This window comes from Cylas formicarius, unplaced genomic scaffold (genome assembly GCF_029955315.1).
Source record: "Cylas formicarius isolate icCylForm1 unplaced genomic scaffold, icCylForm1.1 PGA_scaffold_6__28_contigs__length_40554024, whole genome shotgun sequence".
Taxonomy (NCBI): domain Eukaryota; kingdom Metazoa; phylum Arthropoda; class Insecta; order Coleoptera; family Brentidae; genus Cylas; species Cylas formicarius.
In genome coordinates this window covers 36,985,867-37,004,777 of record NW_026844347.1, presented here as the reverse complement: position 1 = coordinate 37,004,777, position 18,911 = coordinate 36,985,867, and the positions used below count along the sequence as shown (strand labels likewise).

At 34.8% G+C, this 18,911-nt stretch overlaps 1 protein-coding gene across 4 annotated transcripts in view; it reads left to right on the top strand.

Annotated features, from left to right (window-relative positions):
* LOC132703013 (POU domain, class 6, transcription factor 2) overlaps positions 1-18,911 on the top strand; it is a 159,132-nt gene that overhangs the window by 129,963 nt on the left and 10,258 nt on the right. For all 4 annotated transcript variants that reach the window (XM_060672016.1, XM_060672015.1, XM_060672014.1 and 1 more), the window contains exons 3-4: positions 17,804-17,996; positions 18,069-18,248. In XM_060672016.1, the coding sequence (XP_060527999.1) occupies positions 17,804-17,996; positions 18,069-18,248 (373 nt within the window). The remainder of the gene's footprint in view (positions 1-17,803; positions 17,997-18,068; positions 18,249-18,911) is intronic.

Genomic DNA, 18,911 nt, shown 5'->3' with positions numbered 1-18,911 from the left:
CAAAAAAGTTTATGATGGTTGTTAGGTGGATTTTAAGAGACCTTCTGGTGTGAGTTCTAAAGCAGAAAACGTCTCTTGGGTCAGAGTATCAGATGTAATTCTTCTTCGAAGAATAAAAGCAGAATTACCAGAAAAACCCCGAGTATCAATGATATCATCACATTGATGTAACAGAAATCGAAACTCTATATAGCGAAATTGAAGGGACTGCTTTTTTTTGTTTCAAAGAGTTTTCGTTATAAAGGCACTTGAAAAGTAACAATCCGCAACTTCTTCTTCTTCCTCTTGGTACTCTGCCCCACCCTTTCTTGCTTGTTATAGCATGGCTTCCTCTGTCGAGTCTGCTGTTGTAGACAAATCCTGATCTATCACCATAAAATCTTGCAACTCCTCACTTGTAAACGTAATTGTTGTTTGAAACTGCTTTCACTTAGCGGCTGGTCATCTTCCAAGTCCTGTCCCATTTTGTCTCGGTAATAAGTCCGGCATGACGATAGGAGTGTTGAATTATTTCTGCTGTCACCTCTTTCCAAGCTTTACTAATAAAGTTGACTGCATCTAGCATATTAATGGAAATTTTGTCTTCGGACTCGATCATTTCCATTAAAATGTTTTTCCTGTATCCACTTTTACAACTTTTTATTATGCTCTGGTCCATCGACTGTAATACACTTGTTGTTTTGATTGCAAGAAATGCCAATTCAATATTCCGTAGAATTGGAATATGGGGATTTGCAGGGCAGTTATCTAAGAGAAGCAATATTTTCCTCGCCTTTAATTCTGTATCCCATTTCCGTATCTCCTCTTCATCCATGCAGACTAGTTAGCCTTGTAAGGCAAATGCTTGATGTTCTTAAAACTTCGTGGGTTAGTTGATTTTCTAATCACTACTAGTTTTCTTTTTCCCCTCCCACTCATATTCGCAGCTACTAACACTGTTATACGTTCTTTACAAAGTTTTCCCACCCACTCTTCGCTTCGAAATTTAAGAGTTTTGTCTGGCGTCATTTTGTAAATAATACCAGTTGGTCTGCCAGTTTTGGCCACGTTTTCTAGAGCTAATCCTTAGCGATGTTTCTGTCGACATCATGATCTTCCATGCCTCCGTTTGAACTTCCCCAACCATCCTTCCGAAGCCTTGAAATCGATAATGCCAAGCTGTTCAGCAAACTTTTCTGTTTTTAGTTTTACGATAGGTCCAGAGAGCGGTACATTGGAGCTACTGCAACATTGCCCGATTCAGATCTTCAAATTTTGGCTTTCTTAGTTTTGATTGATTTTTTCTTTGCACTTCCAAATCGTGGATACAGTCGACGGTGTAAGTCCGTATCGACGTCCCACATTACCTTTCTTTTCTCCCCGTTCTATCTCCCGAATAAATGCAACTTTATCATCTAGAGATAAAATTTTTCACTTGCTCGCCATGCTCGCCGTATTCACTAAGTGTGTCCTTTTTTCTTTCGGTATAAAGAAATTCGTTATACAGAGTGGATTAATACATAGCTTTGTATGGCGACCTAATAGCACAACAAATTTTGTTCGTATTACAGAGTTTTACGTTATACATCTGTAATATTTTAATGAAATTCGGCACACATGTGCTAAACTTGCGTGCATAGAAATCAACTCACTATAATTTTTTTTCATTCATCTTTGGTTTAAGTTTAAAATTGTCAAGAGTGCCCTGTATTCTAAAATTTTACTTTTGATGTAAATTTCATTTAAATGGCGACGTATTTCTATTTAATTATTGTTGAACGACCAATTCCTTGATGTTATTGTCGCCGTATCCCGGCATCTACGGTTGCAGAGAGAGTATTATACGGTCTGTACTACTTAGAATTAATTTTTGTTATACTAACTAGAATTAAGCCCGTTATCAACTTAAAACAACCAAACTAAAAATTTTGAGATCGCCTTCTCATGAAGATGTGTGGTATCTAAAAGAGTTAACAGAAAAAGAAAACATCCCCTATAAAACGAAAAAAAAATCATTTTTAAAGCCGTTATCAATTAACGCCAACCCAAATTTGAAGTGTTAAAAGCACGGTATCAATATATCATCATGTCGATGTAGGTCATCTAAAACAATTGATAGAGAAAAGCTGATATAGAGAGTATAGCTAAAATCGGTTCTAAAATCCTCGTTAATATAAAAAAAAACGTTTTTAAAGAAATTATTAATTAAAGCCAACCCAAATTTGAAGTGTTAAGAACATGGTATCCAAATATCATCATGTCGATGTATCCCATCCAGAACAATTGATAGAGGAAAGCTGATATAAGAAGTATAGCTAAAAACAGTTTTAAAAACCCTGGTAACACAAAAAAAAACATTTTTAAAGCCATTATCAATTAAAGCCAACCAGAATTTGAAATGTTAGGACCACGGTATCAATATATTATCATGTCGATGTATGCCATCGAAATTAATTGATAAAGAAAAGCTGATATAGAGAGTGTAGCTAAAAATAATTCTAAAATCCGCTCCAAATTCTTTTGTAAGTCTGTTATCTACTAAAGCCATCCAAAAAATCAAAAGTGTTAAGAGCTACCATCGCAACAATAAAAAAAAACGTTTTTGTCTCTTTGATATCAACTCAAGCCAACCAAAACCGTATGTATCGCAGCTAGCGATATATCCTTGTGATTAACATAAGAGATGCGTCGATGTAAAGCGAAACGGCGGCTGGCGGCACGGGGGTGGGGGACGACGTCGTCCCCGAAGGGGTTCCCATGAATAAACATTAAGCGAACCCCCTTCGCATTATGCGGAGTTCCGAATTAACAATTTCTGGCCAATTCAATCACACTCCGAAGCCTGCACACATACACGTTCTCCGGCTAAAGCCGCGTGTGGACTTCAAACGCAAATCGCGAAAGTTCGCGCCGCCCCACCCCCGTCTCCCAGCCACGCGACGAGACGACGTAAAGCCGCGTTCACACGTCACCGAAAGTTGAAGCGGCACGCGGATTTCTAATGAGACTTTAGATGCGCATCTTCAAAATTCAAAAAATATAATTAATAAATTGCGCACTATTTATTGAAGTAAAAAACGGATGAACAACAAATAAAATATGAAAAATAACTGTAAAATCGGAAGAACAACATGACTCTACTATACACTGCAGAAAATGCGATTGAAGATAAAGAATTTGATAACTCAATATAATTCCTTGCTAATAACGTAATTAGTAACACATTATTAGGAAAACTGTAGTTGTAACAAATATTCTTTGTACCTTTTTTAACTGAATTTAAATTTAAGGTACTGAATTCCTGTGACAAAGAACTATAAAGACGAATTGCGTTGTATGTGAAAGATCTACGAAACAATGCACTCTGATCGTTAGTCTGTACCTGTATCTTACATTCACCAAATAGATAGTACTCCTAGGAGTAAGAGGGGCTTACTCCTAGGAGCAAACTGGGTAAATCGAGATTATGGATAATTTTCATAACGAATATGTTGAAAAGAAGAGCTCTTTTGTTCCATTTTAAGCCAATTAAATTGACGATATGCAGCAGATTTTTGAAGACCCATAATAAAACGAACACAAGCATTCTGCAATCTTTGAATACGACACTTACACTCGTTATCAATAAAAAACCATACACTACATCGCAGTAGTTAAAATGTGAGAGAACGAGTGATTCACATAACTGTTTCCTTAGTCTAAAATTTAAAAGATGCCTGTTACTATATAAGATTTTTAGTGAGGAATATGCCTTTTGAAAGATATTTTTTAAATATTCACGAAATCTTAGATCACAATCTATGATCGCCCTCAATTTTTTTGCTGAATCGACAACGGAAAGTTTAATATTATCTAACATTATATTAATATGTTGTTTAAGTAGCTTAACTTTATTTTTATTTCCAAATATCATTAAATGCGATTTTGATGGGTTTAGCTTTAAATTATGGGCACGACAAAGTTCACTAATCCTGTAAAGATCTTCATTTATAAATACCTCTGCATCCATACTACTATTAAAATCAAAACAGCAATTCAGTTGAATATAGTCGGCATATGCCTGAACTTTGCAAAAATTTAAAGATTTTAAAACGTCAGAAGTGTAAATCAAAAAAAAAATAACGGCCCCAAAATGGAACCTTGCGGCACCCCACAGAAAATTTCAATTTCGCAGTATATTTTCTGGTATCGATTTGAAAAATACAATTTAATCAGCTCGCGTCAATTAGAGGAAAACCCATGGAAATTCAGCTTGGAAATCAATAGGCCATGTTTCACCGTATCGAATGCCTTCGAAAATTCCAAAAGTATTATGGCACTCATTAGTTTTTTGTCAGTGGCTCGGACAATATCATCAATGACACAAGAGCATTCGCAGTACTTTAAAACTGACCTTCTGGTACTATTCTAGTATCTATTATATAGGTAGACATTTGATTATAAAGAACTTTTTCGTATATTTTTGTTAGTGCCGCTAATATAATTATTATTCTTCCGTCATTGAAACTTGTCGGGGCATTATTTTAAGCTAATGGTTTTCCAAGTGAGTTGTAAATGGTTTGTCGTTTTGCACCGTGTCAGGTTGCATTTTTTGCTTCCCATGAAGACAGAAAACTTACTTGTCCACCACCTAATTGAATAGCTGCCCTATTTCTTTATGTTGCAATGTGTTAGTTATGTTGTTGAAAATAAATTTAAAAAAGGATTCACGCGATTTCTATGTTCAGGACCTCGTTCCTGTGGAATTTAGAGGACAAGTTTAAAAAAAAAGGGAATAATTAAGTTATTAACAAAACAAAAATATTTTTTCGATTTGTTGGTTTATCCCATTCAAAATCACAAAATTAAATGGTTCTTAAAATCTCTATATATTGGGAACAGCGAATTTGGGATACACATGAAAACAGTTAATGATGACATAAATTTGAAGTATGTTTTTCTTAAACCATATTATATTCTTAAGTTAAATTACATAAACAAGATATGCCCATTAGACCAGTAGTGTCTTATGTAACAGCTCCAGCAGTTAAACTCTCTACAAAATTAGTAGATATTTTAAAGTTCCACACAGATTTTAAACCAAAATTTGCAATAAAAAAAAAAAGATATCAAAATCCCTTCTAACGCAACTCTATTGTCCTTTGATGTACAAAACTTATTTCCCAGTATTCCACCTATGGATGTGGTAGATTTAGTAGATTTCACCTTAACTCGGAAACAGGTTAACCCATTGGTGAAACAAGATTTATTAGATTGCTTAATAGTATCTTTAGACCAAAATTATTTTGAATTTAATGGACAGATTTATCTAAAGAAGGTTTGATTATGGGAAACCCACTTAGTCCTTTGTTAGGTAAAAGTTTTTTATGGTGGTATAGATACGTGGATGATGTCTTTGCTTGCTTTGTTGGAACGGACAGACAATTGAATTCTTTTTTAAATTACATTAACTCAATAGATAATCGTATAAAATTCACTGTGGAAATTGAGCAGGATAACTCTATTAATTTTTTAGACTTAACTATTACGAAAGTGCAAAACAAATTAGATTCTTCAATATATCATAAACCTTCACACACGGACACAGTCATACATAACAGCTCCAATCACCCTTATACACACAAAATGGCTGCATTTAACTCTTTTATACACAGACTTCTTAATACGCCACTCTCAACAGAAAATTACCACAAAGAACTTAATGTCATTAAACAAATAGCACTGAACAACGGCTACAATCCGTCCATTATAGATAAAATTATAAATAAAAAACAAATACAGACAACAGTATACTCTATTTAACCGAAACCAAATACAGAACACGAACAATTTAAAACAATTACATACATAGCAGGACCTAGCGAAAAAGTTTCAAAACATTTGTCAAAATGTGGTTTAAAAATAGCTTTCAGAACTAACAACACAATAGGAAAATACTTAAAAAGCAATAAATCGAAATGTCCAAAATCGCAAAAATGAGGTGTCTACAGGTTGAAATGTGGATCTTGTCCTAAAATTTATATTGGACAAACAGGTAGATCCTTCAAGAAACGATTAACGAACATATAAGAGCGTTTAAAAACAATAGTCTAGATTCTAATTATGCTACACACTTAAACACAGAAAAACACATTTTTGAGGACAATTTTGATATATTACACACAGCCACAAAAAGTAGAAAATTAAATTTATTGGAAGCTATGGAGATTAACAAAATGCGACATTCAAATGCATTGCCTAGCGATCAGTTAGATTTAAATACCTCTCTTTTATTGAACTTAAATTCTCGCAACAACAATAATTAACGTTTTATATAGTACCAGGTAGTTTGTAAATATTACATTTGATAAAGACACGGTGTTGTCGAAACAATTGTCATGTGAAAATATATAATTTCGTGGAAATCTGAACTTTTAGTTCCTATTTATTTTGATAAATGGATTTTCATCAAGTAAAAGCCACCTCAGTTCAATTTTTCTATGTACTTTTACTTATAGCGCCGCTTGACGTTGGTAAATTTTTCTAGCAGAAAGACCCTCATGATATATATCCTGTTTATTTGAGAACAAGAATTGTGGGCCTGCATTTTTACTAAATATGAAAAAATATGCATTTTCATTTGTGCCTGATGAAAACTGGTGGTTATATTAAGGCATTTAGGGCAAGTCTCTCCACCGAATATTTTAGAACACCATGTTTTCTTCTTTCTTTCTTCTCCCATTTTGTCAACTTTGAAAAATTGTTTTTTGCAGTCGCATGTTTATTTTCCAATTTGCTTTTTCCTCTGTGAGTTATATAGGAGTAGGTAAATTTTCTGGTATTGGGGTCAGTTAAGTATATTTCCAAGTTCCTGCTGGCAGCCGCAGTAACACTGGCTTGTTGTATTAGAAAATAGTGAATACACGCCACTGCCCTGGCGAGACGAAACTCTGGAATAATTTCAAAAAAAAGAACCTTTCCGCCCCTACTGTACCGGGCGTGGAAAAATCGCGGCCTCTAAGTCCAGTTCCCCCATAATCTATTCCCGGGCATATAATGATAATCAGCACCGGCGGTCCCCGCATTACAATAGGGGTGTCGGGGGGCGGGGGCGGGGTGGTGCGGGTGGTCCCGGGGATCAGTCCGACAGAACGGCCAAGCGAGGGCTCTTTGTGTAGTTAGTGTAATTAGAACCCAAGCCCGTACTGGCTACCTTATTTAAATGCAAATGAGCTTCATTTCGCAATATTAATGTTTCCCATCCTCGTCGCGACGGCGGTTGAGGGGTTGCCGCCCCCTTCCCCGCCTCGACCGGCGCCTAAACAGGGAAGTTGCCGGACGTCTTTGAATTCGTACCGTTTTACGGCGTCGCCGTTCGAAACTAACCAAATTACGTTATCTGTGGCAAGCACGTGTCGACCTTAGAACATTTTCTGTCGTGTAAAGAAGTTTAGCCGTTGGTTGGTATATATTAACTGGGCGAATGATCCTGGTGGCTGTGCCCAAAGTAAAAAAGAAGAAAGTGGATTATTTTTTTAATTTCATTTTAGGTTTCAAGTTCTAAAAAATAAGACAAGTAAATTTTTCGAAGAAACTTGTACAAACCTTCTAAATTCCTCCTGCGTAGGTTTTTGATGAGTCAAATTTGGAGAGTCACCTTCAAAAGACAATGAGTCCGAAAGCAACCCCACACGTGCCACTTCCAGATATTAGACTGCGATCTAGTTTGATTTAAGCCCTCCGAAGAAGCCAACAGGATGATTGACGAAACCTCACCAAGTTCGGTACATCAACCGCCGACGCAGCAAATCCTGAAGTTCTGTAAATAAGACAAGTAAAGTTCATAAAATCAAAATATCTTAATAGTAAGTTTGATGTTTACAGAGAACGGAGAATATTTTTTTTAGTTGGATACTTAGGCATATGCGCGTCTGCTCTGCTTTTTATTATATAATATGTTTGCTTATAATTATAAGCTTCAATAGTACAAACACAAGTGGTGCAAATTACCTTTAGAGGGGGACTTGGTCTTTTTCCTATAAAATAGTAAATATGTACTATATCACAAAACTCGAAATTAAAAATGAACGTTTTTTTCCTGGATACCATTATTAAAATTGAAAATTGATAGGATCAAAGAATCGTTCTTCTTCTTTTTTTATTTTTAACAACGTCGGCCTCGTCAACTAAGGACACTCGCTCATTGGCGACAAATATACTACACCTTAGTATCACAAACAGTTCAACTCTCGTTTCAACTTTTAGTCTAGTTGTTATTTTTCTGTTTCTCCAATTTATTCTTTGATGAATTTTTGGACTAGTGGTAAAACTGGTTTTAATGTTATATTTCTTAAGAACTTTTGATATGTGGTCAGTGATGTTATGAATTCAAGGAAGGACAATAATGGGGTTGCTTTCGGGCTCATTTTCGTTAGGAGGTTGTTGTAAAGTTGCAAGCTGAGAACAAATGTCGGTTACAGTTTTTTTTTTACGCGTTGGTCTGTGACCAACAGCAAAAAAATCCTCGGCGGACGTCGGCAATGGGCGAATGGCCGTGGTAGTTTTGCCCAACTTTTTGTGAAAAGCAAAGAAGATGCACATCCACGGTGACGTAATGACCGGGTCGTCGCGTCGGGGTCTAAAATATTCAATCGGCTCAATGCTACCGGACCGAGAACGGAACTATGGCACAGTGCAGAGAGCGTCTGTAAATTATACATGATTGGCAAGGATAACACAGCTTGTAATTTACGGCTGGACAAATAGCGTCTAATTCTGTTCTAATTAAATACACTGAGGCCGGACGGAATAATCGATAAGGATTTAAAAGGGACTCGACGCCCGTCGCCCCCTCCCTCCATCCCACGACCCCACCGATTAATTAGTAACGGCATCGGCGGAGGACCATAGAGGGTGGCAAAAATTCGGACTAGATCGTCGTGTCGCTGCGAACCGTGAAGGATTCGGACGTTGCGGTTGGACGATAATGCCTCCCCACTCCCGCTCGCCCGTTTGTGACGTGGCGAAGTTAAACGACTGTGTCCTAACGATAAATTTTTATTTTATTTACACGCTTTTCGAAGCCAAGTTTGTTTAGTACCAAATATATCTCCAAAACTGCCAAAACTGGAACGATAAAATTCAATACCAGGAGGTTTTTGAACATACCAAATTGAAAAATGCTGACAGCAGTGTTGTCAAATTTATCGCTTTTACGGTATACGTCATAATTTTGTTATCTTAAATGGAATGCCCAATTTATCCATATTGCACTGAATTGTAAGGTCTAATAATTTCAAAATTGTTTGTATTAATTCTCCGGCAACACCGCTTTTTCAGTAAGGAGTGCCGGAACGCTTAATTATCTGTAAAACTGCAACAGCTGGAACGATAAAATTCAATATCTGTGAGTTTCTGAACATGTGGAATACGAAAATGATGACGGCAGTGTTGTCAGATCTACCACTTTTACGTTATGTGATAATTTTGTTATTTTAAATGAAATGCCCTATTTATCTTTATTGCAGTGAATTGCTCATGTCGAATTTTGTAAGGTCTAATAATTTCAAAAATTTGTTTCTATTAATTCTCCGGCAACACCGCTTTTTCAGTGAAAAGTACCGGAACACTTAATTATTTTGTAAAACTGCCAAAGTTGGAACGATAAAATTCAATATCTGGGACTTTCTGAACATGTTGAATACGAAAATGCTAACAGCAGTGTTGTCAGATTTACAATTTTTACGTTATACGTCATAATTTTGTTATTTTAAATGGAATGCCTGGTTTATTCGTATTGCAGTGAATTGCGCATGTCGAATTTAGTAAGGTCTCATAATTTCAAAAGATTGTTTCTATTAATTACTAATCTCCAGCAACACCGCATTTTCAGTGAAGAGTGCCGGAACGCTTAATTATCTGTAAAACTTCCAAATCTGGGACGATAAAACTCAATCTCTGGGAGTTTTTGGAGCATGTGGAATTCTAAAATTGCTAAAAACAGATTTACCACTATATTTTTGTTGCCAGTAATTTAAAGGTGTATCCGCAAAAGGTTATGAAAGTTATAAATATCATGGCGAAATCTGACATCATTACGGCATTGCATCCTCAGGTATTGAATTTAGTTCGTTCCAGATTTGACAGTTTAGGAGATATTTAAGCGTTCCGTTGTGAAACGATAAAATTGACCAAAAGCAACATTGCTTTGTGGGGTTGAAGCTATTTTGATATTATTTAAAAATGAAATCTAAAGCTCGGTACACGCGATGCAATTTTTGCATGTATTTTTAAATGTTTTTACCACGCATATAATTACTTATGAGTGTATAAAGAAAACAATCCCAATACTAGAAACGAGACAAATAACGACATTTGTTTGAAAAAGTATATTAATTTAGCTGTTCTATAAACACTGTGAAAACAAACGCTTCCCACCATTTTTCAAGCACAAATTGGGAAAAAAATAGCTCTTAATATTATCTGTGAAATATAGTGCAATTTGGTTGTATACATTTTGAAATTAGGATCCTTAAAAGGTTTTTAAACAAAGAGGAAAATTTTGTTATAAACCTAAAAATTCAAATAAACATTAAAACAAATTTTTAAATTTTTTATCACGAAAAATAAATATTTTCTCGATTGTTTGGAACAGTTAAACATCGTTCTTCGTAATCACCTAAATTGAAAATTCTAATAACAGTAGATACGCCTTATTGATATTTCTTTTTCTTATTTCTGACGTCCAAGAATGGATTTTTTCAACTATGTTCAAGCCATGTTAGTTTTTGCGCAGTACTGACTAAGCTCTGTGTTGCTTATAATTGGATGAACATCTATACCAAGTTGTATGTATGTTTCTATTGTTTTATAATATTTATATGTTTATGAATTCTTGTATATAATATATAAAGCCTGTACCTATACGGTTGTTTTAAGTTTTTGAACCTCCATTGTGGGCAAATTCAATACCCAATTTTTAAATTAATTTGTTCTATATTTTAAATGTTTTAGATGTGCAAATAGTGTGATAGTTAAGGTTTAATTAAATAAAATATATTTTTTTAATAATTAAGTATCGTATTCCTATATTCCTTGAAGAGGATTATAGGTAAATTGGACAGCACAAACGCATAATAATTCCAAGAAGTTATTTAAAACACTCCTTTGACTAATCAATTATGAACTGGCCAATTGACCAATCTCAACTCTAACTATCAAAGAAAAAGTTATATAAAAAGTAAGAGGAGTCCATCAAACAACATGAACAAACACAGTAGTATAAATAAACCAAGTTATCACAAAAACCATGCAAAATTACTTTGATTAGAAGGAAATGTATAAAATAACATGGACAAACATACATCCAGAAACTATTAATAAAACAAAGACCAGAAGCAGGTTAAAATCAAACAACAAAAAATAGGAAAGTATAAAATTACATTGTTAAAAACATAAAAAGATGTTATTATTCTTCACAAATGCTCTAAACTCTTTGAATCCGCAGAACGTATGTCTAAAAAGTCATTCATATTTGACACAAAAAGTCTAGCCACCTCTCTAGAGCCACCTCATAAAGCTAGGGGAGGGTGAGGCAAGATGGACCGCTTAACCTTTTTATTATTTTTGGTGGCTTTTAACCATCAAGTATGTTACATATAATAATAATGTTATATTTAATAATTATAATTATTTATTTAATAAAAAAAAACGTTACTGATTAGTAATTATTTTTCTGTCTCTGACTTTAGGCTAAATCCACAGAATTATCCAAAAAATAACACTTTCAATAAATTAATTATGATTCGATAACAATAATATAGAAATTTTAAACTATCCATTTTACCCCTAGTATAACGCAAAGGGCTAAAAATCTACAAATAACCAGAATTTATAATTATAATAACGAAAAAAACAAATTTGGTTAATTTTTGAGGAGTTTAAGCTCTTTTGGTCATTTATAGTCAGAGACTGTCCATATGCTCCGTCTAAATTCTTATTAATTTTAACCCCCCGACTCCTGTACCTGTATATACCTCAGCCACATAAGTTTTCATATGATTTAAGTTTAATTTACTAGTTTTAAATATTATTTAAATTGTAAGAGCGCTTTTTGAAAGGCTTTTAAATATTTTCTGTAATAACAATTCATCAAAGCCGACCAATTAATATTTCTTATAAAAACAAAACGTTCTCTGAATAATAATTCTCCAAAACTACTTTTAAGCTATGTTGCCGAAAACCCAGAAACATAAATACAATAAATAAAAAACTTTTTGGTCCGGCGATCAAAATCGAAAAATAAGTTGGCAAATTATCCGCTGCACAATAGAAGTTTAATAAACTGTTAATCGAATCCTCATTGCACAAGTGCGCGAAATTATCAGCATCATAAAAGACCCCGGGTTTGTGCATTATGCATGAATTTATATTATTTGGCCCGCCGTTAATATCCAGAGTCGTGCTCGTCTGGAGATTATGCATAACATTACTAGAGCGGACCTGTGATGGATAAGCGGACCGAAAGATCATTGCTGTCTGCCTGGACCTCTCGGTCCATAGGCGTAGGGACTGTGGAGTACTATTGATTTGCAAAGCTATCTGAGTTTCGTCGTTTTATGTGCGGTAGATATGTTGGTTTATTGCTGGGCGTATGTATTCTTTTATTGTTACATAATACTGACATATTTAAATATCTTGTTCAGTTCACTATATTTACGTAACATCTCGGCCTGCAAGGCTGATTTTCACAATGTAAGCCTAATTTTTGAAAAATGAAAACCGTAGATTATTTTGAAATTTGGAATTAAATTATATATAATATAACTAAAATTGTAATAGTGCTCTTCGAAAGGCTTTAAATCAACGAACTATTCTTTCGTATTACAACACTTATTATTTATAATGTCAAAATACTTCCTGAATAAAAATTCTATGAAAATGTCAAAAAAATGAGAAAGGGTAACGAAACCGCTTCGTATATCTACTGAAATGCAGGAGCGTTAATCGAGAAAATGTAAAAAACATTTTTGATAAATTAAAAGATAATTTGTTAAAAATACGTTTTAAATAGACGCTCAATTACGGTTATTTTATTACCATCAAACATGGCAAGTAAAATAGTCCCAATAAAATCAAAATTTAAATATAAGTATGTTTTTTGTCAAACTGAATGAAATGAGTATGAAATAAATTATCCTATTCTGTTTCACCCGCTGTATTTCAAAACATTTCGTTTATAATGGACTAAACAAGCATTTTTTAAAAGGCTCAACACAAATTGGAAGTAGATGGTAAAGTAGGTATAAAAGTTCTACAACGTTGCTTGGAATAAAGAAAAAAAAAACATGAATTGAATAATTTTGTAATTGGTATGTAATGTCCATGTCCTTTTTGAAATTCACTTTTGAGATTTCCAAAACTCATTATGTATTAATTATAGTTTTGTTTGAAGGGAACTTACCTGATCAATAATCAAAACTTTTTTTCTTTATTTATCTCCGTTTCTATTTCTCACGTTGTAGTAAAAAAAACATTAAAGATATTCTTTAATGCACCTACTCCTTTAGATTAATTTTGTTTTAGTTCAGATGTATTTTTCTATTAATTATAAGTTGTTGCGATAATTGCAGATCTTTATTTGGATAGGGGGGAGGGGGGTACAACGATGTTTTTTTCTATTAAACAATAAATGAACAAATTACTCAGAAACTAACTCATTCGTCACTAAATCTCGAAAATTTCAGTCGATTAATAAAAGTTTCGGCCCCCATCGCCACCGATCAGAGCGCCATGAATAATTCAAGCCGCGAGCGCACGTCCCTGGCCAAAATAACCTCTAATTCCGTTCTAATTTAGAGCAAGAGAGAGACGTTTTAATCAATAGCTTACATATAGAGTTCTATTAAACTCCGGCTGCCCGGTCTCTCTAAGATGACCGTCTCGCCTCCTCGTCCCCTCGTTTCCCGCCGCGCTCCTCCCTCATACCACCACACGGGGGTTATATATCCAGTACAAATATAATCAGATTCAATATTGGGTTTCTATGAGGAGGAAATCTTATTATTGTAGTGGACTTGAGAGCTGTACATGCTTTTCAACATTTTTAATAATCTCGGAGATATGTGAGCCGGCCACCGGATTAGCGGGAGAGGGTGGTTTTTCAATTTTTCGAGGGAAAGTCCGGTAGGAACGGGGGTCTAACTGAGTTCGAAGCAAAAATATTAGGTATGGTATGTCGCGAAGTATATCGTCTTGGCTATTGACGGCAATTATTATTATTTAAGTGATATGTATGTTAAGTATAATGAAATCACTGGTATTCGAACTAATGGATAATACCATGACACTTAATGTATACAAATCAGCATCATCATCGAGCCTGTTGAGTCCAAACCATTGGAGGTCTTCCCCTGATTTTTCGATTTCGAATCGATTTCATCGATTTTCGAAAGTATCTGCGCATGTATAAAGATTTTATATCTCGGTAACGGTATGGGATCGCAGTTGGTACAGAAATTATCACCGTCGAAAAAAAAACATTTTTTTTATCTGTTTGTCCATTCTCCATTCTCGTCTTTTGATTTTTCCTGAATAACTTTCGAACCGTTGGAGCTACAAAATCGAAATTTGCCTCTTTTTTAACCCTCCACGAGGCCCATAAGCTTTTTTTTTTTCGCTATTTTCGACTGTTTTTTGGACCTTGCTATGAAACACGATAAGTGCCCGAAATTTGAAGCAATCGACTTCATATTTTGCACATATATGCAGCACTAGGGGTGCCTATTCTATATAGGTTTTAAAATTGTCTTTTAAAAAATATGCAATGGACAACGCAAATTGTCACAACCGCCAACTGCAAAAAGCTCGAAATCATATATACTTTCAACCCTGTTAAGTGAAAAAATTGAACTCCTATATCTAAAAAATGCGATGGTATGCGAGCATTTTTCTTCTAAATTCAATACCCAATTTTTAAATTAATCTGTTCTATATTTTAAATGTTTTAGATGTGCTGAGGTCCACAATTTAATGGAATTTCAATTAAGGATTTAGACAGACAATAGAAAGACAATGGGGCAAAAATCAATTATTGTTTATAGCCCACCCTTCAAGAATCCAAACAGTGTGATAGTTAAGGTTTAATTAAAAAATATATATTTTTTTAATAATTAAGTATCGTATTCGATTATTCCTTGAAGAGGACTATAGGTAAATTGGACATCGCTAATGCATAATAATTTAATATAAAATACTTATTATTATTAAATAACGATAGATAACACTCTACAATTGCAAGAAGTTATTTAAAACACTTTTTGACTAATCAATTATGAACTGGCCAATTGACCAATCTCAACTCTAACTATCAAAGGAAAAGTTATATAAAAAGTAAGAGGAGTGCATCAAACAACATGAACAAATACAGTAGTATAAACAAACCAAGTTATAAGCAAAACAATGCAAAATTACTTTGATTAAAACGAAATGTATAAAATAACATGGACAAACATACATCCAGAAACTATTAATTAAACAAAGACCTGAAGCAGGTTAAAATCAAACAACAAAAAATAGGAAAGTATAAAATTACATTGTTAAAAACATAAAAAAATTATTCTTCATAAATGCTCTAAACTCTTTGACTCAGCAGAACGTATGTCTAAAAAGTAATGCATTCATATTTGACACAAAAAGTCTAGCCACCTCTCTAGAGCCACCTCATAAAGCTAGGGGAGGGTGAGGCAAGATGGACCGCTTAACCTTTTTATTATTTTTGGTGGCTTTAACCATCAAGTATGTTACATATAATAATAATGTTATATTTAATAATTATATTTATTTATTTAATAAAAAAAACGTTACTGATTAGTAATTATTTTTTTACCTCTGATTTTAGGCTAAATCCACAGAATTATCCAAAAAATAACACTTTCAATAAATTAATTATGATTCGATTACAATAATATAGAAATTTTAAGCTATCCATTTTACCCCTAGTATAACGCAAAGGGCTAAAAATGTACAAATAATCAGAATTTATAATTATAATAACGAAAAAAAAATTTGGTTAATTTTTGAGGAGTTTAAGCTCTTTTGGTCATTTATAGTCAGAGACTGTCCATATGCTCCGTCTAAATTCTTATTAATTTTAACCCCAGACTCCTGTACCTGTATATACCTCAACCACATAAGGTTTCACATGATTTAACTTTAATTTACTAGTTTTACAATATGTAGCTATTTCCTTAAAACATTGTAATACTTTAAGTTTTCTTTTCTCCGGGTTGGCATCTTAAAATGGTTTTGTTGTATGTGTGTGTTTTGGATTCGTCAATGGATTCGAGGAAATGACCTCATTAGGTATTATTAAAATTTAGAATTCATTAATTTACGAGGTTAGCGCCAAAATTTACCGGCCTGACATAGATGCAGCTCCAGTATCACGATAAAACTTTGTCTCCTTTTAAATATATATCTTAGTAGGCTGCGAAAAAAAAATTAAAGTCTTGCGTCAAATAGTTTTTTATTGACAGCATTTTAAACAAGACGTGTCCGAAAAAATGTCGCAAATAGCGCAAATTGAGTATAGAGCAGTTATAAAGTTTTTGACAAAAGAAATGTCAAATTATTAAAGAAAGGCTGAAAGATTTTTCAAAGAAACTTCCACAGGTTCCTGTAATGCTTTTTACAAAACTTCTAGATTCCTCTTGCGTCGGTTTTTGCTTAGTCCAGATTGCTAACGTTTCGCCAATCATCCTGTTGCTTCTTCAGAGCTTGACTGAAACTGGGCTCTTCGACTAAGCAAAAACCGAGGCAGGAGGAATCCAGAGGTTTTGTAAAAAGCAAAGGCTGGATGGTGTGTACGGCCAAAGTTCTCCTTCGTATTCTGTAGTGAAAGAATGGGCAAAACGTTTTCGAATGGGGCAGGAGTCCCTTTAAGATGATTCAAGAACTGGTCGACCAGTGGAGGTCATAATGGAAGATATTGTTGCGATTGCGGAAGAGGTGGTATTGAGTGATCAACGTTTAAAGGTCAAGGAAATCTCAGAAATTACTAAGCTTTCAAATACAAGTGTTCGTCCGATCCTGTATGATCATTTAGGTATGCATAACCTTTCGGTTATTCAAAAACAACGCCGTGTCGAGTGTGCGCGGTCTTTTTTGGAACTCTGTGGGTCAGAACCGAAGCCTGTGATAGAAACTATTATGACAGGAGATGAAACTCTGGTTCTCTATTATGACCCTCTATCGAAAAAATAATCAATGGAGTGGCGTCGTAAGGGTGAAGCACCTCCTAGAAAATTCAGAGTTTGCCAGTCATCAAAAAAGGTGATGGCCACGATCTTTCGGGATTGTGAAGAAATTCTTTCGATAGATTTTAATAAAACTAATATCACTGTCAATGGTAAATATTACGCAACAATATTACATAAATTGTGAGACTGCATACGTGTAAAACTGACCAGAGGCGTGCGTCTTTTGCACGATAATGCACCCGTCCACACTGCTGGTGTTGCACAAGCTGCCATTTTAGAGTGCGGGTTCCAACAGATAGATCATCCTCCCTATAGTCCAGATATGACCCCCGGCGACTAGTATTTGTTTGGATATTTGAAAAAGGACTTACGTGGACGGCGGTTTAACGACGAAGTTGAGTTAAAAGAGGCTGTTTTAGCTCATTTTGCTCTCGTAAACTATCTACTTTTTTTAACATTTATGCAATCTTTATTAAACGTAATAAACTGCACTAATAACATAATTTTTAAAGTGGCCGCAAATTTTTTGAACAACCTTCCAAGCATTGTAGTTCGGTTTCGACTAGTTTTCCTTTTTGATGTTGCAGGAAAGCGACAGCGAAAGCAGTACCGGATCACCCGAACCTGCCGAGGATGCTGGCAGTTGTACTGACCTCTCGATCAGCGTCGGCCGACCTCTTCCGCCTGCGCAGGTCCGGCCTCACGACGAATTCTCGACGTCGGACAACAAAATGTCGTCACCTGGGCCTCCCCACCCTGCATCTCACCTCAACGGAACAAGTACGTGATCTTTTTTTTTAATATACCGCAATCCCTAAGTTGTTTACTCATCCTCATTGTGTTCCTACTCAGTGGCGAGCCTCGTGACTCTCCAGAACCTCCAAAATCTCGCTAATCTCCAGCAGAACTTACCGCAGGTGGCTTCGTTGGCTGCGAATCTGTCGACGATGGCCAGCTTATCGGGTACCACCTCACTCAACAACTCAACCATGGCCAACGCACCACTCAATTTGAGTATAAGTGCCACTTCAGGTAGGCAAATCTTCGCTAACGACGGGAAAACCCGATTATAATGATAATGATAATATATATTGGACAACTTCTCTTACTGGCGCAGTTTAATTTACGTTGACCTATTCCACAACATTGATTTCCATTTCTTCACTCAGAATAAAATTATCACGTCGATTATTTTGTGGATTTCTCGTTTTCAATTCCAACTTTCTAAAGAAAGAATGTGCAGGAATGCGACGTTCCGGATACCGACCTGCATACAATGCACGGCGCTGTCGAGAGTTCCCCGTATATCAGAAACATGTTAACTTTTTCTCCATTTGTAAAGTGATTATTGCTTTCCATGATAATCGAAGTCGATAAGACGGCCAAATCGATCATCAGATAAAAATGTACAAATTTTCAGAATTTTCAATCATGCCAACTTGATAATAAGTAGAATCAAAGCCACCTAAGTAATATTTTGTTTTTATGCAAATATATTTACTTATCAGGTTTTTTCTTGCCCACGAGATTATTTTTCAACGGATTTTGAAAATTTTCTTGTCAAAATGTTGCAAAAAAGTACCGGTTTTAAAAATTTCAAAAAAGCATATCATTTTTATTTTTTAATTAATTTTAAGGGTTTTTGCAATGGGTGATGGATCTTTTTTGTAGATAAGGTAATACAGAGATTTACAG